Source organism: Lethenteron reissneri, chromosome 19, assembly GCF_015708825.2.
Source record: "Lethenteron reissneri isolate LAM-NWPU_2019-01 chromosome 19, ASM1570882v1, whole genome shotgun sequence".
NCBI lineage: Eukaryota > Metazoa > Chordata > Hyperoartia > Petromyzontiformes > Petromyzontidae > Lethenteron > Lethenteron reissneri.
The window spans coordinates 7,374,579-7,397,105 of NC_083797.1; the positions used below are offsets into that span (position 1 = coordinate 7,374,579).

Here is a 22,527-nt window from a genome sequence, read left to right on the forward strand (position 1 = left end):
ATTCCTCAGCGCACATGCTGTTATTTCAGCTACCACTTATCTTATCTGAAAGGAATTTAAATAGCGCCTTAACCAAGGCACTTTACAAACAATTTACAACGGTACAATATATTAATCTAATGGTGGAGATGAGGTGAAATTAATTCGATGAGAGGAAGCAATGGGCAAACCTGTGATGTGGAAATTCGGTGAAATCGAAATTGATGACAGTAAATGTGTTGAACTTCTTTTGCACCGTACATAGCCAACCTTGCTAACTTGAGGTGCGGGGGAAAGGACAATAAACTAAACACAACAAAAACTCTTCTAAAGAAATGAGTGTTCAATCTACATGATTTAAAAGTGCACAGTTCCAGTGGCTTCCTAAAATCAGAAGGGAGAAACGTGCCAGATGATGGCCACCACAGGACCCCATCTGAAAGCGCACGACGCAGTGAAACTTTCACCAGCGGCGGTCTGTATCTGTCCACGCTTTGCAATGCCAGGGCCGACGGCGCGTGGTTTATACATTGGGCTCCATGCGTTCCCAGGTCCCTGAGGGTCGGCGCTCTCTCCATTCGGGCCTTCAAGGGCGACCGAGGCGGAGTGAGCCAGCTGCCCAGCAGCGGGACGTCACCCGAGGGAAATTCGGCCTTCGACGTGGACGAGACCACTCTGCTCTTCATCGGAGGCCTCACTGGAGGGGTCAAGGTGCGGGCGAGACGCGCCTCCTGTGGTCCATCTTGTAAAGCCACTGAACGTTGAGCCGCACCTGCGTCTGGCAGTGTGCTTTATTGCCCCCATTCCGCGTGTTGAGGCGAATATTATAATAATAGGGTTTTCCCCTTTTTCTGGCAACAAAGTGAAACTTTTTACGAGGAAACATGTTTACCTTTAGATTTGAAGCTTTCGTGACTGCAAGGATTCATACTCTTAGGTTTTTTCGGTAAAGTCACGTAGGTAAAAAATACAATTAAATTTAAAAAAAAAAAAATCACGACGTGTCGGAGGCAACACAAGCTTCCGTCTTCAGGTGGAACCGTCACAGCACGATTGCTGTATCAAGTAATTGCTATATCAAGTAATCGTGCTGTGACGGTTTCAGCTGAAGACGGAAAGCTTGTGTTACCTCCGAAACGTCGTGATTTTTTATTTTTATTTTACTTTTATTACTTTTATTTTTTACCTACGTGACTTTACCGAAAAAACTAAGAGTATGTTCACCTTTACCACAATACCTGCAGTCAGAATGCAAACAAAAAACACACTCTGATAACGTATGCATTGTCCTTGAAATTGATTGGTCCACACCAGAGACAGCTTTCCTTAGAGCCTCGTCTCTATCGTGGTTAATGTAAACATGTTTCCTTGTAAAAAGGTTTTGTTCCCGAAAAAAACCTATTATTATATTTTGGTATTGGCAAAGGAGGCCTCATGATGAGGCAAATATTGTCGGCGAGCGGCTCTCAAATCCCTCATGAAAAAAAAATGACGGGGCGGTGTGGCCAGCACCATGTCTGGCCACATTTGTCTCCACAGACGTTGATATTTTGTTACGCACCTCACCAGGTGGTAATTTTAAGGCTGAGGCCACTTAGGGGATGCCCAGCACCGCTTATGATATCACTTACCGCTGGCGTTTGCCGTGTCTGGAAATTGAATCTAGGTCACCGGGTTCATGCCGCACCACGCGAACCACTCCGCATCTGCTCCCCGCACTTCGCACCGACAAATGCACAAAAAAAGACAAAGATCCCCCGTAAAGGCTTGACAGGCTGTTGGGGCAAGTGCTGTTATTGAGCAACTATGAAGGCCTGAGCGCCACGCGAGGGGTGGGTGTCCAGCACCACTCCCGGCTGCCTTCGTCTCCCTTATGGCGATGTTTTTACACACCACACCAGGTAGTCAATTGAGGCTGACCTGACCTAGGAGAGGCCCAAGACCGGTTCAGATAATCATCACTGGTTTTGGCCATGAGCAGGAATTTAATTTGGATCACTGGGTTCGGAGCAAGTGCACACACACAGACAACCACACAGACACATACAACCAAGATGACACTGTAATGATGCTGATACAGTTGTTTCCCCTGCTGCCAGAAGGCCGATTCGGTGAAGGCCACCTCATTCAAGGGCTGCATGGGAGAGGCATTCCTGGATGGCCGCTCGGTCGGCTTGTGGAACTTCCGTGAGATGGAAGGAACTTGTGGTGGCTGTGAGATCAGGTAAGGCTGCCAACGTTCAACAATGAGGGTCGGAGTGTCAGCCAATGAATGGAGTGCGTCTGAGAGACCTTCCACGGCGGAGATGGAATAAAAATGATTACGTTGTAGGATCATGAGGGGTGACAGTGGCTAAGAGAGGTCGTCATCCCGCAGTGAATTGACCATGGCTGATGATTGATGTGACAATTGATGATCGTATTGGCATTCACAGCGTGAGATGTATCTACATTTCGATTTAAAGCTTTCGTGACTGCAGGGATTCATCTTCTTGGTTCTTTCGGTAAAGGCACGTAGAAGGGAAATAATAAAATAATAAAAATAAAACATAATAAAATAAATCTTATGACGTTTCGGCCACAACGCAAGCAGCCGTCCTCAGGTGAAGAACAGGTCTGTCGAGGAGACAGAGTCTGTCTTCACTTGAGTCTGTCTCCTCGACAGACCTGTTCTCCACCTGAAGACGGCTGCTTGCGTTGTGGCCGAAACGTCGTGAGAATTATTTTATTATGTTTTATTTTTATTATTTTATTATTTCCCTTCTACATGACTTTACCGAAAGAACCAAGAAGATGTATCTACATTGTCATTATTGACACGAAACGCATTGCCCCCCGCCGCCACGCTTCACCCATGTAGTTGTCATCATCAACCCAGTCATGGCCATGCTCCCGTCTTATGGTCATGCTTCCCGACTCATGCTGCCTTTGTATCGCAGTCCCCAGGCAGCCGAAACAGAGGTCTCCACACAGTTTGACGGCGAGGGCTTCGTGCCGGTGGACCGGCCAATCCGCTGGAACTCCGAAGTCTCCATCATCACCTTCAAGTTCCGCACCTTCTCCCCCAACGCTCTGCTCATGTACTTGGCCACCGCTGACAAGGCAAGCCGCTGTCCACCATTTGGGGGACCGCTCCCACACACATATTGCCCTCCCTGGATTAATGATGGGCAGCTGATGAGGGTTGAGGGATGGGGCAGATGAATGAAATGTTTGCATCGTTATAAATGACGTGCGTTAGTTGTCACTTTTACACGTGTTAGAAATAGCATTGTGATGTGGTGCGGTAGTCACAAATATGTTTTTGGCTTTATTCTTCATAATCGTTGTTAAGTTACGTGAATGCCCAAATCACCCGTGTTCAATGTTAATGCCATCTCCAGTATCATAATTACCGTTGATTTTCTATGAACAACTCCCGAGAAATTTGTAATTGCTTACAAGTGAGCCTGTTTTAAATTGTAACGCAATTGTCAGTTGAATGCGTAGCAGCAGGCTTTCGCGACCAATATCATCCATAACAGAGGTTTCTTTTTTTGGTTAGATCGCGTAAAAATATAAATGTGTCGTTAAAACCCACCACCACCCGACACAGCCAACTAGTAAGGGTTGTCATGTAAACAGAATGTGCCAATTTGTCACTAGTACAGCACACCGGTGTGTTGGAGAGCCAAGCTACAACATATACAATCTGAGTACAGTGATGTTTTGCCAGTAATTACAACCAGCCTCATCAGGCGACAGCCAGATTTGTGGAGAAGTCCACCTGTTTCGTTCCTTATATAAAGGCGTGTATGTGGTGACCACGCTTCTGCACTCTTGCGCATATTTCTGTAAGGTGATGAGCTGTGACGTAACGCGTGTGAATTAAAAAAAATACTAAAATAATAAACGTTGCTCTCCTGGCACTGCTGTGTGCCACAGAAGGACTTCTTGTCCATCGAGCTGGTGAACGGGCAGGTGCGCGTGTGGTACGACCTGGGCAGTGGACCAGGGAACGTGACCAGCGACAACAAGCACAACGACGGCAACTGGAGGAGCCTCAAGTTCTCGCGCAGCAAACAGATGGGTGCGACCGCGGGTGGCGCTCGCCAAACACGCCCGTCGCTCACGTCTGCGCATCCCGCGTTTTTTGGAAACGCCGATGCGTTTCAAAGAATCGGCGCGCACAAAGCGAAACCGGACGAGGAGACCGCTGCCTGCCGAGTAGCGCACGCACAGTACATCCAGTACACGCTCAACGACGTTGTCCCGCGTCCGAACGCATAGCCGCGCTTTGAGCAAATTCAAACCTCGATTGAAAGCTTTCGTGACTGCAGGGATTCATCTTCTTGGTTCTTTCGGTAAAGTCACGTAGAAGGGAAGTAATAAAATAATAAAATTAAACATAATAAAATAATTCTCATGACGTTTCGGCTACAACGCAAGCAGCCGTCTTCACGTGAAGAATGGCAGTGTTTCATTCTTCAGCTGAAGACGGCTGCTTGCGTTGTAGCCGAAACGTCGTGAGAATTATTTTATTATGTTATATTTTGATTATTTTATTACTTCCCTTCTACTTGACTTTACCGAAAGAACCAAGAAGACGAATTCAAACCGCATAGCGGAGATCATTTTGGGTAGAAATGGGTCGCGCAAAACGAACCCACGTAAAGCGAGGGAAAAAACCTGCATTTTGTGAAATGTGGTGACACGATACTGCCCTTGGCTTTTTGCGGTTGTGCCGTTCCAAACGAAGCTGCCAGCACGTGGAGCGAAAGGTCAGATATCGTGCCGTACAATGCGCGGTACAAACCTGAAAACACATTGGAGAGCTAAACATGATGACTTTATGATAATTGGTTTTTTACCCTTCTATCTGGCAACAAAACTGACACCTTTTTGCAAGGAGTCATGTTTGCATAGACCGCAATACCTGCAGTCATAATACAAACAAAAGAACATAACTCTGATAATGTGCACTGTCCTTGAAGTTGATTGGTCCACACCCGAGACAGCTTTCCTTCGAGCCTAGTCTCATATGGGTTGGACCAGATGACGCCAAAAGGCGCACAACTCAAGGACAATGCACCATCAGAGTATGAGAGCTCGGGGCAAGCATCTGTTGCCAGATAGAAGGGTAAAAAACCCATTATCATATTTTTACTGGCAAATGAGGTCCCCATAGTGATGATGACTTTATGATTCAAAAAGTCGCTATTCAATAACAAATTAATTACTTTATATTGTAGACCAATGTCGCGGCTGCTCGTGTGACGTTAACCCATTGTGTACAACATTAAAAGAAGAAGGAGAAAACACCAATTCTCAAGTACGCAATTTGATGCATGTTTTGCGGGCTTCAGCATCGATATTTCTCCAATCAATTTTGCTCCATATTTCTCTATTAATCAATGCATCGCCAAACCTCTATTATTGGCTCTGGAATTGTGCCAGCACATTTAGTGGTCCATTGATGGATCCTGGAGGTTAGGGGCGGAATAAGCGTATACACATATACATGATTGCCATGCCTTGTGATTTTGTGTTATTTCCTGTTAGTCGGCTAATGCATGTATGTTGAACTTCTTTCGCATCGTATCTAGCCAACTGTGATAATCGCAGGTGTGGGGGAAGAACACTTAGGGGATGTCCAGAACCGGTTATGATATCACTGCTGATGTTTTCCATATCTGGGAATCGTACCAAGGTCACTGGGTTCATGCTGCACTGCGCGAACAACTCCACATCTGCTCCCCACACTTCCCACCCACAAACGCACACCAAGATCCCCCAGTATAGCCTCAACAGACTGTTGGGACGAGTGCCGTTAATGGAGCACCTAATGAAGGCCGGAACGGCTTCAGCTTTGCTGCCAATTGGAAGCTCCGGCGTAGCGTGTGGGTTGGGTCGATGCTCGTGTCGTCTCCTGCCTGCAAGCGTCACGGCGCGAAAGGCCTCTTCTTTGACCACTTGTTGTTTGGTGGGTGCGTGTGTCGAACAGGCACGCTGATCGTTGAGGACGAAGCTCGCAACGTGGTGAACAAGAAGAGCAGGTCGCAGGGCGCTTCGGGAGGTCTCAATCTCTCCTCCATGGATCTCATTTACTTTGGCGGGCTCCCCGAAGGGGTTCTACCCAGGTATGTAAGCAAGGTCCCCCTGTGGCATTAATAGGGCTGTCAAATTTCGGGCCCCGTAATTTCCTTCACAGCGATGGGAGATTGGCAGTGGTGAGCTATTTTTTGCAGCCGCGAACAATACTTTCGGGACACGACTATGCCTCCAAGGTCTTTATATATATTTTAAAAAATTCCATCTTTAGCCTATTTAGCATACCAGGCTTTGTGCCTGCTCTTTATTTTAAAGGTGCACGGGGAGATAAATTTGAGTAGTGACATACATGAAAGGGAAGTGGGAACGTTTATCGCGTGAAAAAATGTCATTGGCAAAGCGAGGGGGGGGATAAAAGGTTTGGCCAATGGGTTTTTAAATGTGTTGCATATATTAAATTTCGATTTAAAGCTTTCGTGACTGCAGGGATTAATCTTCTTGGTTCTTTCGGTAAAGTCACGTAGAAGGGAAGTAATAAAATAATAAAAATATATTACTATATTATATTATTTTATTATGTTTTATTTTTATTATTTTATTACTTCCCTTCTACGTGACTTTACCGAAAGAACCAAGAAGATGCATATATTAAGTTGCAAAAAGCTGCTGTTGCGGCTGCTGCTGCTGCTGCGGCTGCTGCTCCTGCTGCTGCTGCACGGATTTCTCACTGCGACTGACCGCTGCTGTGCTCACAGGGGCGAGGTGAAGAGCCGAACGTTCACCGGATGCATAAAGGGTGTGGAGATCTCACGCAGCTACTTCAACCTGCTCACCTTTAAGAACTCCATTGGGGTTAAAAAGGGCTGCTCACTCGAGGTGACGGAGCCGTCTCTTCACACGTGCATGTTGTGTTGTCTTTTTTTGCTTTTGCGCATTGAGGGAGGGCCCCGTGGCTTACACGGAGAGCTCGTGCCGACAACGTCTGGCCATCCGAAAAGGCCGACTCTGCTGACGCCACCACCTGAGTTTTTCTCGCTTCAACAAAATGCTGCTTCATAATATTGGTCCGGAAAGCCAGTGGGGCTGATGGACTATACATGTTGAACAAGGAGTTCAACATGTGTAGTTGTTGCACGTGCGATCCTCTCGAAATTGCTAATGCGTTGAGAAGAATTTCATGCAATTGTCATTTAGAGTAAACATGATGATTTTTCAAGTTTCTACAGTACCTACAAATATAGAGCATAACTTTGATTTTTAAAAAAATCACATTTAGCATGACTTCACTGCACTGTCCCCGTCATGAGATAAAAAAAAGTCTGTTAAAAAAAACCTCACACATGATGCAGTATGCATCATCTTCCTTTAGAAATTCAACATGTGGAAGATGATAACCACATATCCCACTTGAGGTCCCTTCCAGTGACATCTTCTTATCCACCTTAGGCGGCAGCATTTTCCCACCAAACCCTGCTTTAGAGACGTCAGTCTGCCATGGGGCAGACGAGCCCACATTGTTAATGAAAGAAAATGGAATTGAGCCGAAAAATCAAGTGCAAATTCCAATTTCAATGTCGAGGCGTAGTTTTTTTGCGCGAGGCAATTTGATGACTGGATTGAGATCATAGTTGGGCTATACAAATGTTTAAATTATCGATTACTCTCCCGACTATCAGTTCGATGATTGGACTAATCGGATAAGAAAATATTTTGGGGGTGGAAGTCTCGCCACTGTTCCCACGTGTGACGCTGGACGGGAGGTTTCGATTCCCTTATCTCCCGCCATGTGGCTTGTACGAGGGACCACCGTTTTTAAACGGAGCCCCCCCGAGTAACTGACCACAAAAACAAGAAGTATTTGATTTGGCAATTTGTCAATTGCAACTGACTTAGTCGACTAATCATCCCGGCACTAATCGACGTCACGAAGTCGCCACCCAATTTAGTCACATGACCCAGGATCCCCGTGCCCGCTGACTCTTGAGCCACCTCCAGTCTTATTGTCCATGCTGCTGCTCGCAAAGATGACGACGACGGTGCCAACACTGACGGCTGCTTCTCTGTCACCTGTGTGCAGCACGTTCACATGGTGAGCATAGAGTCGCCCGGGTTCGTGGAGCTGCCGGCAACCACCGCGTCTCTTCCGCCCTCATCCGAGATCTCCTTCTCCTTCTCCTCGACTAACGCTTCGGGTCTTCTGCTTCACGCAGCCGGGGAGCAGTCGCCGAGAGTCGTCCGCAAGCGGAGGCAGAGCGGCGTGGTGAGTCACCCCCCCTCCCCCCCCGTGTCCCTGCGCGTGCTCCGCCCCCTGTCGTCGTGGGCCTGACTTGTCGACAAATATACAGATCCTTGCGGGGATGCTTCCGCACATCGAGCGAATTCAAACTGCGTGGCAGAGAGGAATTCTGTGGTGCGATGGCAAGCAAGCTGGATTTGCAATCGAGAGGTCGTTGGTTCGATTCGACGTCAGGGCTTCGCGACCACGTGTGAGTGAGCACAACCGGAATGACGTCAACTTCGGAGCAGGGAGCAATGAAGTGAGCCTGTGTGCCGGAGCCACGTGAATTGTGTGGCACCGTGAGACTATAAACAGATGGCAACAACAGCGGGGAATAAGATGGCTGATACACCATTGGAACCTCATTTGGCAGTAAAAAATATGATAATTGTTTTTTTACCCTTCTATCTGGCAACAAAACTGACACCTTTTTTTACAAGGAGTCATGTTTGCATAGACCACAATACCTGCAGTCATAATGCAAACAAAACACATAACTCTGATAATGTGCACTGTCCTTGAAGTTGATTTGTCCACACCCGAGACAGCTTTCCTTAGAGCCTAGTCTCACATGGGTTTGACCAGATGACGCCAAAAGGCGCACATTATCAGAGTTATGTTTTTTGCTTGCATTATGGCTGCAGGTATTGTGGTCTATGCAAACATGACTCCTTGTAAAAAAAGGTGTCAGTTTTGTTGCCAGATAGAAGGGTAAAAAAACAATTATCAAGATGGCTGATGTTGACGACGGTTTTCATTTAAATATGTCCATGCATCAGCTTCCACTGCCCATGCCCTGCACACACTCTTTAACAGAAACGCGCAGTCTGCCCGCGTTCAGTTGCTCACTGTGTGCATATCCACGGATAACCACAAGAGGACAGTGTTGGCAGAGAAGCCGGCTAAGTGCGTCTATTCTTTGGGTCTTTCGGTAAAGTCACTTATGAATTCCTGCAGTCACGAAAGTCAAGAAATAAAAATAAAATAAACAAAAAACTACGACGTTTCGATCACAACGCAAGCGATCGTCATCAGGAGGAAAGAGGGGGGGAAAGCCACTGAATGCACACTGTTTTATACTTATCTACGTGACTTTACCGAAAGACCCAAAGAATATGAATTTCTGCAGTCACGAAAGCTTTAAGTCGAGATTTAAGTGCGTCTATCTTCTTGGTTCTTTCGGTAAAGTCACGTAGAATGGAAATAATAAAATAATAAAAATAAAACATAAAATAATTCTCACGACGTTTCCGCCACAATTATGTTTTATTTTTATTATGCTATTATTTCCATTCTATGTGACTTTACCGAGAATATGAAATTTAAATCGAAATCTAAGTGCGTCTAGTTTTGTGATATTTACACAACAGACCTTTCTGACCCCCCGCCCCCCTCCCCCCACTGCGTTTGCAGCCTTACTACGCCGTGTACCTCCTCGACGGGAACCTGGAGGTGCTGTTCAGCACCGGCGATGCCACGCGCAAGATCGTCAAGAAGTCAACGGGCGGTTCCTACAGCGATGGCAGGGAGCACGCGGTGGTTGTCAGCAGGCGGCAGCGGTGAGTGGTACCGGCGCGTGGGACCGGTCGATCGATCGTGGATGAGACGACCGAGTTCAAACTCTTTTTGCGTGACTGTGCAGCAGCGTGGGTAAAGTGATGGATACAAGCGCAACTCTGTACTGTCTCCACATGTAGATGAACGTATTTCTCTCCTAGTTTTTTTGTTCTTTTTCTTATGCCTTTGTAAGTATCCAAGATCACACCTGGGGGCTCCGATAGTTCCATCTGTTTACTGTGGATGTGTTTATCCCGTGTATCCTGATTCTGTTTGTCTCTGTGTTTTTTTTTTACCGTAATGTAGGGTCATTGCCCTGTTGGCTTTTCAGACCAGCAAGCAAACTCCGAACCGGTTTCAATCTTCTGGGGTCTCATCAGCAGACTCAAGCTTGTTAATCAAATGTTGCCGGCTTTAACCGATGCCATTGGCAAGAGCACTCGATCTAAACTATGGGGATGCGTTCACCACAAAGGCAATATTCTATACAAAACTCATTATGCGTTTCCAGGACACCATTGAGTAAAAGCACAGAACACCGTGCTGTTTCCACGTGCAAATAAAAACATTACGATGCGAGTAGCCGTAGTAACATCAAGCGTCAAACGTTGGAAGACGCAGCGTCGGACAGAGAAGTAAAGTGGTGAGACAACTGCAAGCGGATTTTACTGAAGGAAACGGTTATGCCCCGACAGCCCAAACGGACGAGGAGGATTGTAACAGTAGAGGGCAATTGGGAGCAGTGATGCTGCCCAATGCCCGAGGAGCAGAAAGAGAGATCGCCCAGGAAAGGGCAGCATGGAGAAGGTTGGCAAGGCGTAGCAGAGACCCCCACATGAGTGGGACAAACGCGTGGAAGAAGAAGAAGAAGATTGGGCAGCAAGGATGCAGCGGTTCAGCGATTCCCATAGATTGTTGTGCTGGCGATACACGCAGTCATTTGTGTGTCTACAAAGCAGTGCTTTATAATTGATGTAGAGGTTTTGTGCAAGTGTTATGGTTATGCTGATAGAAAACAAACAACTGGAAACAAGCAAAACAAATATGCGAGGATAGATGATGCTTTAGACAGACAGAACATATGAAAAAAATAAGATTATTTGTGTTTTCCTTGAATCCTAACCCCATATCAATGGGTTTACTATGTATGCACAGGTTATGCAACTTACGTGCCAATATTACCTTGACACTCATTAAACAATGACTCAGAACAAACCGGACGTAATTCATGAGATAGAAAATCCAAACCCAGGCGTTATGAAACGGAGTAAAATTGTAATTTATTAGATCTCCGTGAGTTGAAGCATGAGGCCCACATTATTACAACTCATTGAGCTGCTGAGGTGAATCGCTCAATGCCAAAGTGGTATGAGAACCGTTTATTCATTTTAGAACATGTAGCAACACGCAGTTGTCATTCACAATCGTCGGCGTGCCAATACCCAGCCAGAACAAAAACCAACAATTGCCAAAGCTCTGTCATCCTATACTGCGATATTTGGCCAACTCCTACTGCACCCAGATTAATAATAATCTGGGTGTAGTAGGGTGACAATCAATCCCGTGTAGGGACGTAAATGAATCCACTTGCTGTACTGCCATACCTCGGCAAGCCAGGAGATGTCGACCTCTGTGCCCACGGGAATTCCGTGAATTTGCGTGATCCGCCAACCCTCATCATGGGACAAACCTGGAAGCTTGAGCATGGCTGCACCCCACTCACTCCAGTGGAGGCAGTGTTCTTTCGCAGGCAGGCAGCGCTCCGTTTGTTTGTGCAGGCGTTATTGGGTAATGGAAACCGCCTCTAGGTTTTCCACAGGGAATAGGTAAAGGCAAGGGGGAGGGGGAGACTGGGGGTGCGCAAAGGGGTGCACCATTATTTTGCAAAACTCAACGCCGATGCAGTTACATGCCGCAAAGGGCTAGCTTTGCCTGTATTTCTTTTACAGTCTAAGAGTATATATATTAATAATATGGCTTGCGCATAATCATCGTAATTAGGATAATGTTAGAGGGCTGGCTGGGGAAACACTAGCCATAATTTTTTTGTTGTAACTTTCCAAATGTCCCGCGAGTATAATTGCCTCCATTTCCAGCTAATGCTCTCTCAATACCCACCGTAATGCGCTGCATTACGCAACCGAGAGTCGGGTTAAGGTTTTATGGAGTGCGGTGCAGTTGAATAACTGCGAGCCCATCCTCCCCATGGGTAATCAATTTGCACACCCGCAAACACACAAGTGTGCACGCACGCACGCAAGCAGGGGACATGAGCACGCACCGGCTAACCCGAATGTGTTCCGCGTGGGCAGGGTGGTGCGCATGTCGGTGGACGACAGCCCGTCCCGGGACGCAAATCTGGGCAGCGACGGAGAGATCACGGTGGCCAGGTTGTTCGTGGGAGGGACGTCGGCCGGATACAGCCCTCCCAGCAGTGTCCCAGTGCACACATACACGGGCTGTGTGCAGAACATCATCGTCAATGGAGTGTGAGCAACCACCCCGGGACACTCGGCCATGGGCGGGTGGTAGCTTTCACTAAAGCGGGTCATCCATTTCACGTGTTGTACAATTCCTATAATGTTTTGCTTTTGTTTAAAAGCCATGCCCGTGGTGTATAATGGTTAGCATGCTGGACTTGCAATCCAGAGGTCACCGGTTCAATCTCCCAGCAAAGGGGGTGAAACATCGGTATTGTTTTTTAATGCCCCCACCCAGCAACGCATGGGTCCACCCATCAAGCACAGTTAGTTGATCGGCAGGTCACATTGGTGGGGTAAAGTGTGGGTACTCCAACCCCTTCCAAGACGTTTCGCCAGCGTGGAAGATGAGGCCAAATGCCCTCTGATGAGGCTCTCTCTAAGAGCTCCCGCTCATAGGTGGAGGCCCTTCTTGCTGAAGTGGTGTGCGTAAATAATTGAAAAAGCTGCGCGTTTTTAATCCAAATGGCCGCAGTAAACGATATTTGGCTCCTGATGGATTTTAATGATGGGTTTCTTATGTTCACGTTGGTTTTTATTGTCAAGGGTGGGCAATACGCGTAACGTTTAATGTGCACTGTGTTTACGTTCAATCGCCTTGGCATCCATTGTGGTGTGGTTATTCGGAAATACCACTTGCAGTTTACATTATGATTACATTATTTTTCTTCTGAACGTACACTTTTTTGGGGGGCAGTGGTGGGGGGGGGGGCAGTGGGGGGTGGGGGAGGGGTTGCTCATTTACCCTTTAAAAGCTCGAAAAAGTAACACCGCAAATAATCTGACAAACGGCCCGAACGTGCATTGTTATGCATCGCTGTAACAGTGCAGACCTTTCCTGAGAACGTGATTAACTGCGGAGGCGTGGAGCACGAGAAAGGGTTGGTTGGGGGGGGGTGGGGGAGATAAGGTAGGAGTGATGTAGCCTCGTTGCATGGCTACTTAAGCTCCCCGGGGAGGAAAGGCCACGATACTTTTTCTCCCGGTCCAAATGTGCCGCAGCTGCTCGCGACAGCACACAGCCGTGGCCACAGCAGCAGCAGCAGCGGCAGCAGCAGCGGCGCGATCATCGCAGCTCCCGTTTCCTCCCCCCCCCCCTCCCCCCATCTTGGGCGTCATGCAGGCTGCAAGACTTTGCCCACTCTCTAAACTTCGACAACGTGGACATCGGGCGGTGTCGGACATCGGAGCCGCAGTGGAGGGCGACGATGCAGCCCACGGGGAGGAAGGCCGGGGGGGGCTCCGGGCGGGCGGTAGTGGTCCCTGCGCTGAACAGGCCCCAGCCCGGCAGAGGCTTACCCACTCCTCCTCCTCATGCTGCTCCAAACAAGCCCGCCAGCACCACAGCTCAAGTACGCCGAAATCAGTCCATTGGTCGTGCACGCGCCATGCATTCGAAAAGTTTGTCCTGGAGGCCACAAAACAGCCGAGCGCGCTGCGACAAACGGCACTTCAAAATGCGTGAAAGATGAGGATCCGATTGTTTCTTTAAGTCGACGTGGCTATCGGAACTTGGCAAAAAGAGGGAAATTCACAGTCGAGAAGTGTGAGCAACGAGGCAGAAAATAATAGTTTCTGCTTGCAGTGTGGTGGTTGAACAGAGTGTGAATGAGACACCGACAGGGTTTCTGCAGCCCTAGTTGAGCTGTGAGCCACCTCCTGCAGCTACAGGGATGACAAAAATATAGGCAATTGTCTCATTGGAAGCACGCAGACAATGACTGTTGGAAGGTCATGTGACAATTAAGTTCAATCGTTGAGCTCAACAAACAACTCTTGCATGGCGTGAACAGCTTCAAAGATCACACTGAGCTTCGCAGTATTTTTATATGTGCTAATTCCCAAAGTAAAACTCTGAAGTGTTCTAATAAAGCGAAATTAATGGCTGATTACCATGTAAGCAAAGTTAAAAGAAACACTGTTGTTGTTTTATCTTTAATGTGCCCTCATGTAGGCAATTACTAAGTGGAACGTGTTTGTGTTTAGAAATTGAAGTTTATTTGTGCAGCCCTTGGAGCATGCTCCCACTCACTGTGCACGGCATGTGTCTTCAGACTTTGCGTTTCCATTGCCTTGTTATTAAAGTACGACTTAAAATGTTACAAAATTAGTCCTCATTGTGGTTTATATATTAGTCACAACCAAGTTAAATACGTACATCTTCTGAGCACATTAAATCTGCACGAGCCAGCTAGAATATATTATTCTGCTATTTGTGGTATGGGAATGAACAATTAGCATTTCATTATAGTGATGCGTGGAAGTAACATTTTAATTAAAATTACCATCCAAAAAACCAAGCTTTGTTTTGCAACGTTTCATGTTTAATATGAACACTAATTAGAAAGCTAATAACCAAAAATACTTTAACATAAATGCTGATGCAATATGCAATAAATCAAGCACTCCACTGCATCAATAGCATTCGAGAGATAAGTACTATTATGTAAATAGAGTGGAGTGGTAATGCATTAGTGAGCTACACTATGAATATATGAATCCACCTAATCTGAGTTTGCTTCCCAGCCACAGCTAACATCGGTGGCAAATGATATCTGAATTGATAAAGGGCCCCCCTCCCTTCACCAAACCACACTGACCAGTGTGGTGAAGTGCTGCATAGCCCGACATCTCCATGACCGACACAGAATGTGGTTTTCAGCCAGTAATTCATTGAAAAACGGCTGGAAATTATGACTATTATTTTACTGTGAAATAACAAATGAATTTCAAAAATTATACTTTCCATGTGCTATGACGAAGGGTCATTGCGCAAAGAATCGCCTATGCTATATGTTTTTCCCATGTAAGAGGCAGTGTAATTTATGAATGTGAGGTTTTTTGGTTTATTTTGGCTGTGTATCAACACTGCCAATGCAGAATCACCAAATAATGAATTTACTTATTAAACATTGCAATGTGGGATCCAAGTACAGCATCGGAATTGATGAAGGTGTCGCGAGACCCGGCGAGGCTTTTCTGGGTTAATCAGGGTCATTTCTATCGACGCATGGGCGTCTCTTCCAGATGCCGGTGCGGTGCGCTGTCGAAGCTGCGGCTTCTCTCGAAGCCAACAGTCTGCAATTCGGCCTGAAGAAGGACAGCCATGCCGTTCTGACCTTCGACAGGGACACGGTGAAACGCAGGTCAGCCCCTTTGTCTCCGCACAACAGCCCTGTGTGTACAATGGGGTTGTGCTGTTGGTGCACTGCAAAGCCCGAAATCATTACATTCGTGTAACAGCAATTTTTCCTGCCACCTTTAAAAAAACTAAAGTAGCCTTCACAGAAAACCTGCACAACTTTTCTTCGCAGACCATCGAATTTAACGTCGTATTACGATTTTCTTGCACCCACCAGATCATTCTCGGAAATGAGTTGTGACAACGTGCACGCTGATGATTTGCGCATTTTAGTTTTTTGTACAAATGTAGTCTCTCCCTTCCACCGATAGTGGAGGCTGCCGTGGGAAAGGCTTGCTCTGTTTGGGGTGCGCGACGGCGTGTGTGTAGGCTCGCGCTGCAGCTGAGCGTGCGGACACTGGCGAGCGATGGGCTGGTGCTCTACATGGGGAGTGCGAACAACCTCGCAGCGTTGCAGCTGATTGGTGGACGCCCGCAGTTCACCTTTGACTTGGGCAAAGGGGTCATTAAGGTCACGGCGGCACAACTAATCAACGACGGAACTTGGCATACGGTCAGTGCTGCAATAATCTTTTTTCGCGTGTTTTTTTTTGTTAACACACACTTGTAAAATTACCACCGCATTTAGCGTAAAAGAGAAAAATGCACTCATTAATTTCCTTCAGCGAGCGAGTGGTGTGCACCCATTTCAAGTGTTTTGTTTAAATGTTATGAGGGCTTGAGAAGGCACATTGCAAGAGTCTTATATTCTGTTTGAGCTTCAATAATGGAGGTTATTGATCCGTGTGGCTTAGCGTGTAATGTATAAACTGATCGTAGATTATTTTGAAAAAGTAAATAAATTCCCTTTTATCATTTATACAGAAATTTCCACTCAAAAATATATCCTCCCCACAAGATTAATCTTGAAAATGGGATCATTGCATTTTCTCAAAAGTGCTTTAAGGGGATTATTTTTTAAAAAGAAATAAAACTGTTGGTGTGTATGTATATATACACACACAAGTAACTGAGTAATCCTGGACATGTGAGAGAGTCTACGGAGATGGAAAAACATCTTCAAGGGAGCTCTGGGTTGCAAATATCACACTGGACACGTGTGAATAAACAGTAAATAAATGTAGATTGAAAACTCACTTTTTTAGAACTGCTTCTGACGTTCAGTTTGTTGTCCTTCACTCCGCACCTCCAATTAGCACGGTTGGCTACGTACGGTGTGAAATACGTTCAAAATACACATATACATACAAACAAATAAAACTCGCACGTAGGTTTGGAATATCAATCTAAACGGAGACACGGCGGAGCGTGGGCCACGGGTGCAGGTGCCTCCAGCCGCACGATCGATAGCTACACAGGCCACTGACGACGATGATCACGAACGAGGCGATTTTCTGAACCGTGACTCTGCTCTTGCCTGTGTGCCTGTGTGTGCGTGCTTGTTGGTGGTGGAGCGGTGGCGCAGTGGTTAGCGCACTGTGCTACTAACCAGGCGACCCGAGTTATATTCCCACTCATGGTCAACACCAGTGATGGTTAGCTGAACTTGGCTCAGCCTCAAATGAGTACCTGGTGTGATGTGCAAACATTGCCGTGAGGGGGACAAAGGCGGCCGGGCATGGTGCTGGCCACCCACCCCCTCGCGTGCCATGCCGGCCTTAATAGGCGCTCGCTGAACAGCACTTGCCCCGACACTCTGCTGAGGCTACACGGGGCGACCTTTGTCTTTGTGCGTGCAGTTGAGGGTCGAGCGCGGAAAGCGCAAGGTGGATCTGAGTGTGGACACCCGGCAGCGCGCCACCACCAAGCTGCCCAGCGTTAGCTCCAGCCTGGATGTGGAGAAGAGGCTTTACCTGGGCGGGGCCCCTGCTGGCGCACCCGGCATCAAGCGACTGGGCAACGTACGTTTGGCCTTCGGCGCGGGATTGAAGCAGACGTGGTGGTGGGCAGTGAAGCTCGCGGCTTGAAAAGGAAGGAGCCTTCTTCTTTGGCAGGCCATGCGCACGTGCTCCGTGATCAAAACTCCAAAGAGCAAAAGGAATATCCCTTTCAGTACTTTGTCGCATGTGTAAAATTTTACCCGTTGAATATCGCACATTTTGAACAAAGCAAAACAATGTCCTCTAGACCAAAATGTGGGAGATGCACAATCGATACATGTATCATGAGTGCAAGAATATATTGGAATAAATTCGTTATTACATATCTACTTATCACGCAAGTCCAAATCCTGGATTGGGTTGACTCGGCACATTTTATCGACCGCGGATGAATGATGAGTACCATTTTGTGGAAAAGTCAACGGTGGTTGACCTCTAGAGAGACCCCCACCGCAAGGAACAGGAATTTCCACCACTTGCCGAGGAATGTAAACAGCAGATGACCACCACCTTAGTTCTTCATTTAAGCAAGAAATAACTTCTGAGCATAAGAATTTAAATCGATGCATCGACGCATTTTCACATGCCCAAAAAATGTACGAATGACACTCTTTGCACGAACGTTTGTATTGTCTATCAGGTCACACACAGCTTGGCTGGATGCATCAGAGACTTCTCACTCAACGGTGCCAAGCACAGCCTCAGTCCAGCTACGTTTTCGCTGAACCATGTGGAGGGCTGCTATCAAAACGTGGAGCCTGGGTTTTACTTTCAGGGAACGGGATATGCCATGCTAGGTACGTTCGCCGGTGTAAACATTGGCAATGGCGCGTGCGTTTTTCCCTTTCCTTGTGGACCTGTGACATGCTTGCGTGCTGTTGCAGCAGGCAACACAGCTCCCATAAATAAGTCTTCAGTTTAAAATGCTCTAATTTTGGGGGCAAATGAACTCTGTGCGTCTGCCTGTACAAGGATGTGTGTACAGGTGATTCTGTAATAGCCATGGAAATAGCATGAAGAGGGGGGGAAAATAAATCGAAATTTCGTTTAATCTATGAACAGCCGTGTCGTCGATTCGAGATGCATTGCAAGGCTGCCTGTCCAGTGAGAGTGTTGTGGAATGTGTGAGACGAGAGTGGGTCAGTGGGGGAAGAGAGCGGGGCACTCTGCAGTGCGCTAGGTGTGGGGAAAGTGGAGTGAGGAGTGTGGGTAACTCGTGGGGATTAAGTGAAGTTGTTTTTGCAAGTACAGGAGCTGAGACGGCAGTGAGTGAAGTGCTAAGCAGGGGAGGGGCTTGAGCAGCAACGAAGGTATAGGTGCAGCCCTGCAATTGCTTGATCAATCCACTCCTGGCGGAAGGGCCTTAACTAGTGGGGGGGAGCTCTTGAGAGCTTCGCTACAGGGTATTTTTGGCCTACTCTTCCACGCTGGCCAGATATCTTAGAAGGGGCGGGAGTTACCCGCACTTTACGTGACCGACTAATCGATGATTACCGTTGTGTAACCATTACACCGCGGCAGCGTTCGCTGAATAGCGGAGCGTGGGTGAAATAACCAAACCGTGTTGGGTGGGGGTGAAACTACTCCAGAGAGTTTGGGATATTTAATAAAATTTCTAAGTAAAAAAAAAGGTAATTCCATGGAGCTATGCAACAAGAGACAAATATTCTAGATTTGAAGCTTTCGTGACTGCAAGGATTCATATTCTTAGATTTTTTCGGTAAAGTCACGTAGGTAAAAAAATTTAAATTAATAAAAGTAAAATAGAAATAAAATAAAAATCACGACGTTTCGGAGGCAACTCAAGCTTCCGTCTTCAGGTGGAACCGTCACAGCACGATAGCTGTATCTTAATTTTAATTTTTTACCTACGTGACTTTTACCGAAAAAACCTAAGAATAAGAGACAAATAGAACACAAGTATGTCACACAAGTATGCAACAATGAGTGCTAACCTTCGTTTTTGCGCACAGCGGCGGGAGGGTACCGCGTGGGCACGGACCTGGAGATTTCGCTGGAGTTCCGGACGACCCAGCTGGATGGGGTGCTCCTGGCCATCAGTAGCCCACGCATGGATGCCGTCGGCATCGAGCTGGTCGCTGGAAAGGTGAAACCACTTTCTTCCCTGCATTTGCGCGCTCTTCTCGTGTTTCCTTCCTTTTTTATCATTTCGGCGACCCAGGTGACTCTTGCAAATGAGACAATCCCGGTCTCTTTTGAGCTCTCGCCTGGTTAAACAAAATAAATAACGACACACAATTCTCCCGCCCTACATCAACCCTTCGGCATCTGTGCTGAACACCACGGCAGAAGTTGCAGATGATCAATCCTGCCTGTGAGAACTGCCAGGCAATTATTCGCAGAGGTTGTAAACGATGATAAATGCCAATAGGCGGCATTGTCCAAGTGAGACGTGGTTTTCCTAATAGCGTTATCGTTCAGAGGCATGCCATTTAGCGGGTCCTACTTGGGGTGACAAAGCACGTGAAGAATGAGTTTCTTCGCAGCAACAACAAAAAAAGTCGTCCTGACCTAACGACGGACTTACAATTCATCTCTGTTTTACCAATCCTTGAAATAAATGTACCGACAAAAATAATTTCAAGCTTTGACCATCAGCCATTTGTTCATTTACTCCTGAAATAAAGGCATTCCCTGGCCATTTGGTCATTGGGGTTGTTTGACCATACTTCACCATGCTGGTCACTGTGTGTTGGTGGAGGAGGAGGGGGGGTGCACAGGACTAGTGCAGCGATCACCCACAACTGATGTGAGCCATAGCCAGCAGTTGAACTTAGGTCACCAGGTTCATTACACAGGGGGGCAGTGGTGCAATATTCAAGTGCACTGCACTAGCGCACACTGCTATTACTTCTGTAATACATATGGGTGCGTGCATACTTTTATGCTTCTAAATGTTTCGTCTGCCTCTTGGTAGCCGTCACTTTGCAATGAAAAGTGACGGCTTAATTCTCATGAGAGAACAAGTTCTGTCTGTTTCATGCATTGTTTACCACCGCTGTCAGATGTGCACAACTGAGAGTAGAGAGTTCACTCAGTCTAGCATTCACTCACTGCCACAATAGATGTGTTTTACTTATTATTAATATTCGATTCAACCGTATTAGGGCTCTGCACCCACTTGTCTGCTGGCCTAGCTTGATAGGAGGTACGACAGCTTGGATGTTTGCAGTCACGATAATAGAATGTTTTATATTTGATGGATTAACAGTAATGTTAATCCATCAAAATACCCAAAATAATTCATTTAACAGCGCACTGCACGATGAATTTAATGGCCAAAATTAAATTCCCAGTCACATCGATGATGAGTTATATTTGAACCAATCCCGAAATTTCTCCACCGATTTTCCATCCTGCATTGCACAACGTGGTGAAGTATGGTTAAACAACTCCTATGGCCGCCATGGTGTGACGAAGCCTTCATCTGCAGTGGAGCGACAAAGCAGGCTTGAAATTATGATCATTAATACGTAACAGACAAGCATTGTTCTCATGTCCAGACGCGGATTACACTTGTTGAGCTATCATAAGAAAGAATGCGTACATGGGACAAGCATTGGCAGGGGAGGTGCTGGAGGATTTTCACGAGTGTATGCTCTTTTGTTTGTTGACGTATTATTACTGTATATGCAGTGCATTTAATGTGTACACGTGTATATAAACATCACGTAAATAACGGCAGTATGCAGCACATATGCTTTCTTTTGAAATTATTAAACATATCATTTGCAGCCAAACCACTTTTTAGAGTCGAGAAAAATAATTAACAATCCAGTCCAAATTTAATTAGCTCTAAGTCACCGCTGTGTGTGATCAGCCCTGTGGCCTTGTGATGAATGTGCCAGGCTTAGTTCAGTGGATTGGATGTTAGGATTGTGGGGGTGGGGTTGGTGGTTGTTGGTTGTGCTGGCGATGTGGGGTGTGGAGGGCTTCTATTTCAATGCCTGGCATTTATCCAGGCACTTTAAATAATTATCTGCCAAGCATCCGTCCAAATTGGGCCGGCCACCTGCTCTGGCCACTGCCTTGGCAGAATAAGCTTAAACGCTCCAGGCTTTGTTGCTGTTTGGAGAAAAAAAGCGTCGAATGAAGTTAATGTTTTCTCGTGCATCATTTTTTGATAAAGGACACGTAAGATAATTACACGAGGAATGCCTGCCACCTCGTTCGCACACAGTCACACGAGGCGCACATCTGAAATGTGCATTTTGATGATCCTGTCCTCCAGGTGCTATTCCACGCAGACAACGGAGCTGGCCGCTTCTCAGCCGAGCTCTCCCCGCTGGCATCAGCGGAGGCAGGGTCCGGTGGCACCGGTGCCGGCCACTTGTGCGATGGCCACTGGCACCGTTTGGAGGCCAGCAAGCTCAAGAACCGCCTGGTGCTGAAGGTTGATGGAGCCGCAACAGAGGCCGCCAGTCCACACCAATCCAACTCGGCCGACACGAATGACCCCGTCTACGTTGGCGGCTTCCGAGGTACGTGACTCGGAGGGGGGGTGGCACAGGTGGTCCACCGCCATGGGCCCAGATTTTTTTGTTTGTTTTGAGTTTTCTGTTTTCTCTTTTAATAGTTAATGGATCACAGGTGTTGTTATTTCAACTGAGTGCGCACGTTATTTGAAAAAAAATGTTCTGCTTCCACGATAACTACCTGGAAAATACAACGACCTGCAATGTTTAAACGTTTGACAGTTTGTATTGGCTGCTGTGCCTTTTGAATGCCTGACCCCAGGTCAATAGAACCATGAGTGAACGATTTTGTATGGAAGGCAACATTTGCACTCACTGCATGCCACCCACACATCGTAAATGGAAATTAATCTGTAAAGTTTCAGCCCTGAAATGTCTTGCTCATGCCACTGCTGAGACAGCCTCCTCTAGAAAACTGAAGATAGAACCCACTACATTCTAATTTATGCATCCGCACATCCTCGCCTGTGATTCTACACTGTTGCAAAAGCATTGATTGCATACATTTAACGTCAAATGACAGCATACTTTACATGAATTTCGATTGTAAGCTTTCGTGACTGCAGGGATTCATCTTCTTGGTTCTTTCGGTAAAGTCACATAGAATGGAAATAATAAAATAATAAAAATAAAACATTATAAAATCATTCTCACGACGTTTCGGCCACAACGCAAGCAGCCGTCC

The 22,527-nt window shown here is 46.7% G+C and overlaps 1 protein-coding gene across 2 annotated transcripts in view; it reads left to right on the forward strand.

Annotated features, from left to right (window-relative positions):
• The window catches only part of LOC133344219 (laminin subunit alpha-1-like), a 144,982-nt gene that overhangs the window by 119,639 nt on the left and 2,816 nt on the right, over positions 1-22,527 (forward strand). The window contains exons 47-62 of one of the 2 annotated variants that reach the window (XM_061554270.1): positions 531-690; positions 2,079-2,203; positions 2,919-3,081; positions 3,904-4,048; positions 5,963-6,098; positions 6,765-6,885; positions 8,087-8,269; positions 9,701-9,846; positions 12,157-12,333; positions 13,448-13,676; positions 15,352-15,470; positions 15,836-16,019; positions 17,206-17,367; positions 17,987-18,143; positions 19,320-19,453; positions 21,599-21,848. In XM_061554270.1, the coding sequence (XP_061410254.1) occupies positions 531-690; positions 2,079-2,203; positions 2,919-3,081; positions 3,904-4,048; positions 5,963-6,098; positions 6,765-6,885; positions 8,087-8,269; positions 9,701-9,846; positions 12,157-12,333; positions 13,448-13,676; positions 15,352-15,470; positions 15,836-16,019; positions 17,206-17,367; positions 17,987-18,143; positions 19,320-19,453; positions 21,599-21,848 (2,591 nt within the window). The remainder of the gene's footprint in view (positions 1-530; positions 691-2,078; positions 2,204-2,918; positions 3,082-3,903; positions 4,049-5,962; positions 6,099-6,764; positions 6,886-8,086; positions 8,270-9,700; positions 9,847-12,156; positions 12,334-13,447; positions 13,677-15,351; positions 15,471-15,835; positions 16,020-17,205; positions 17,368-17,986; positions 18,144-19,319; positions 19,454-21,598; positions 21,849-22,527) is intronic. The other variant, XM_061554271.1, reaches the window with a different exon arrangement.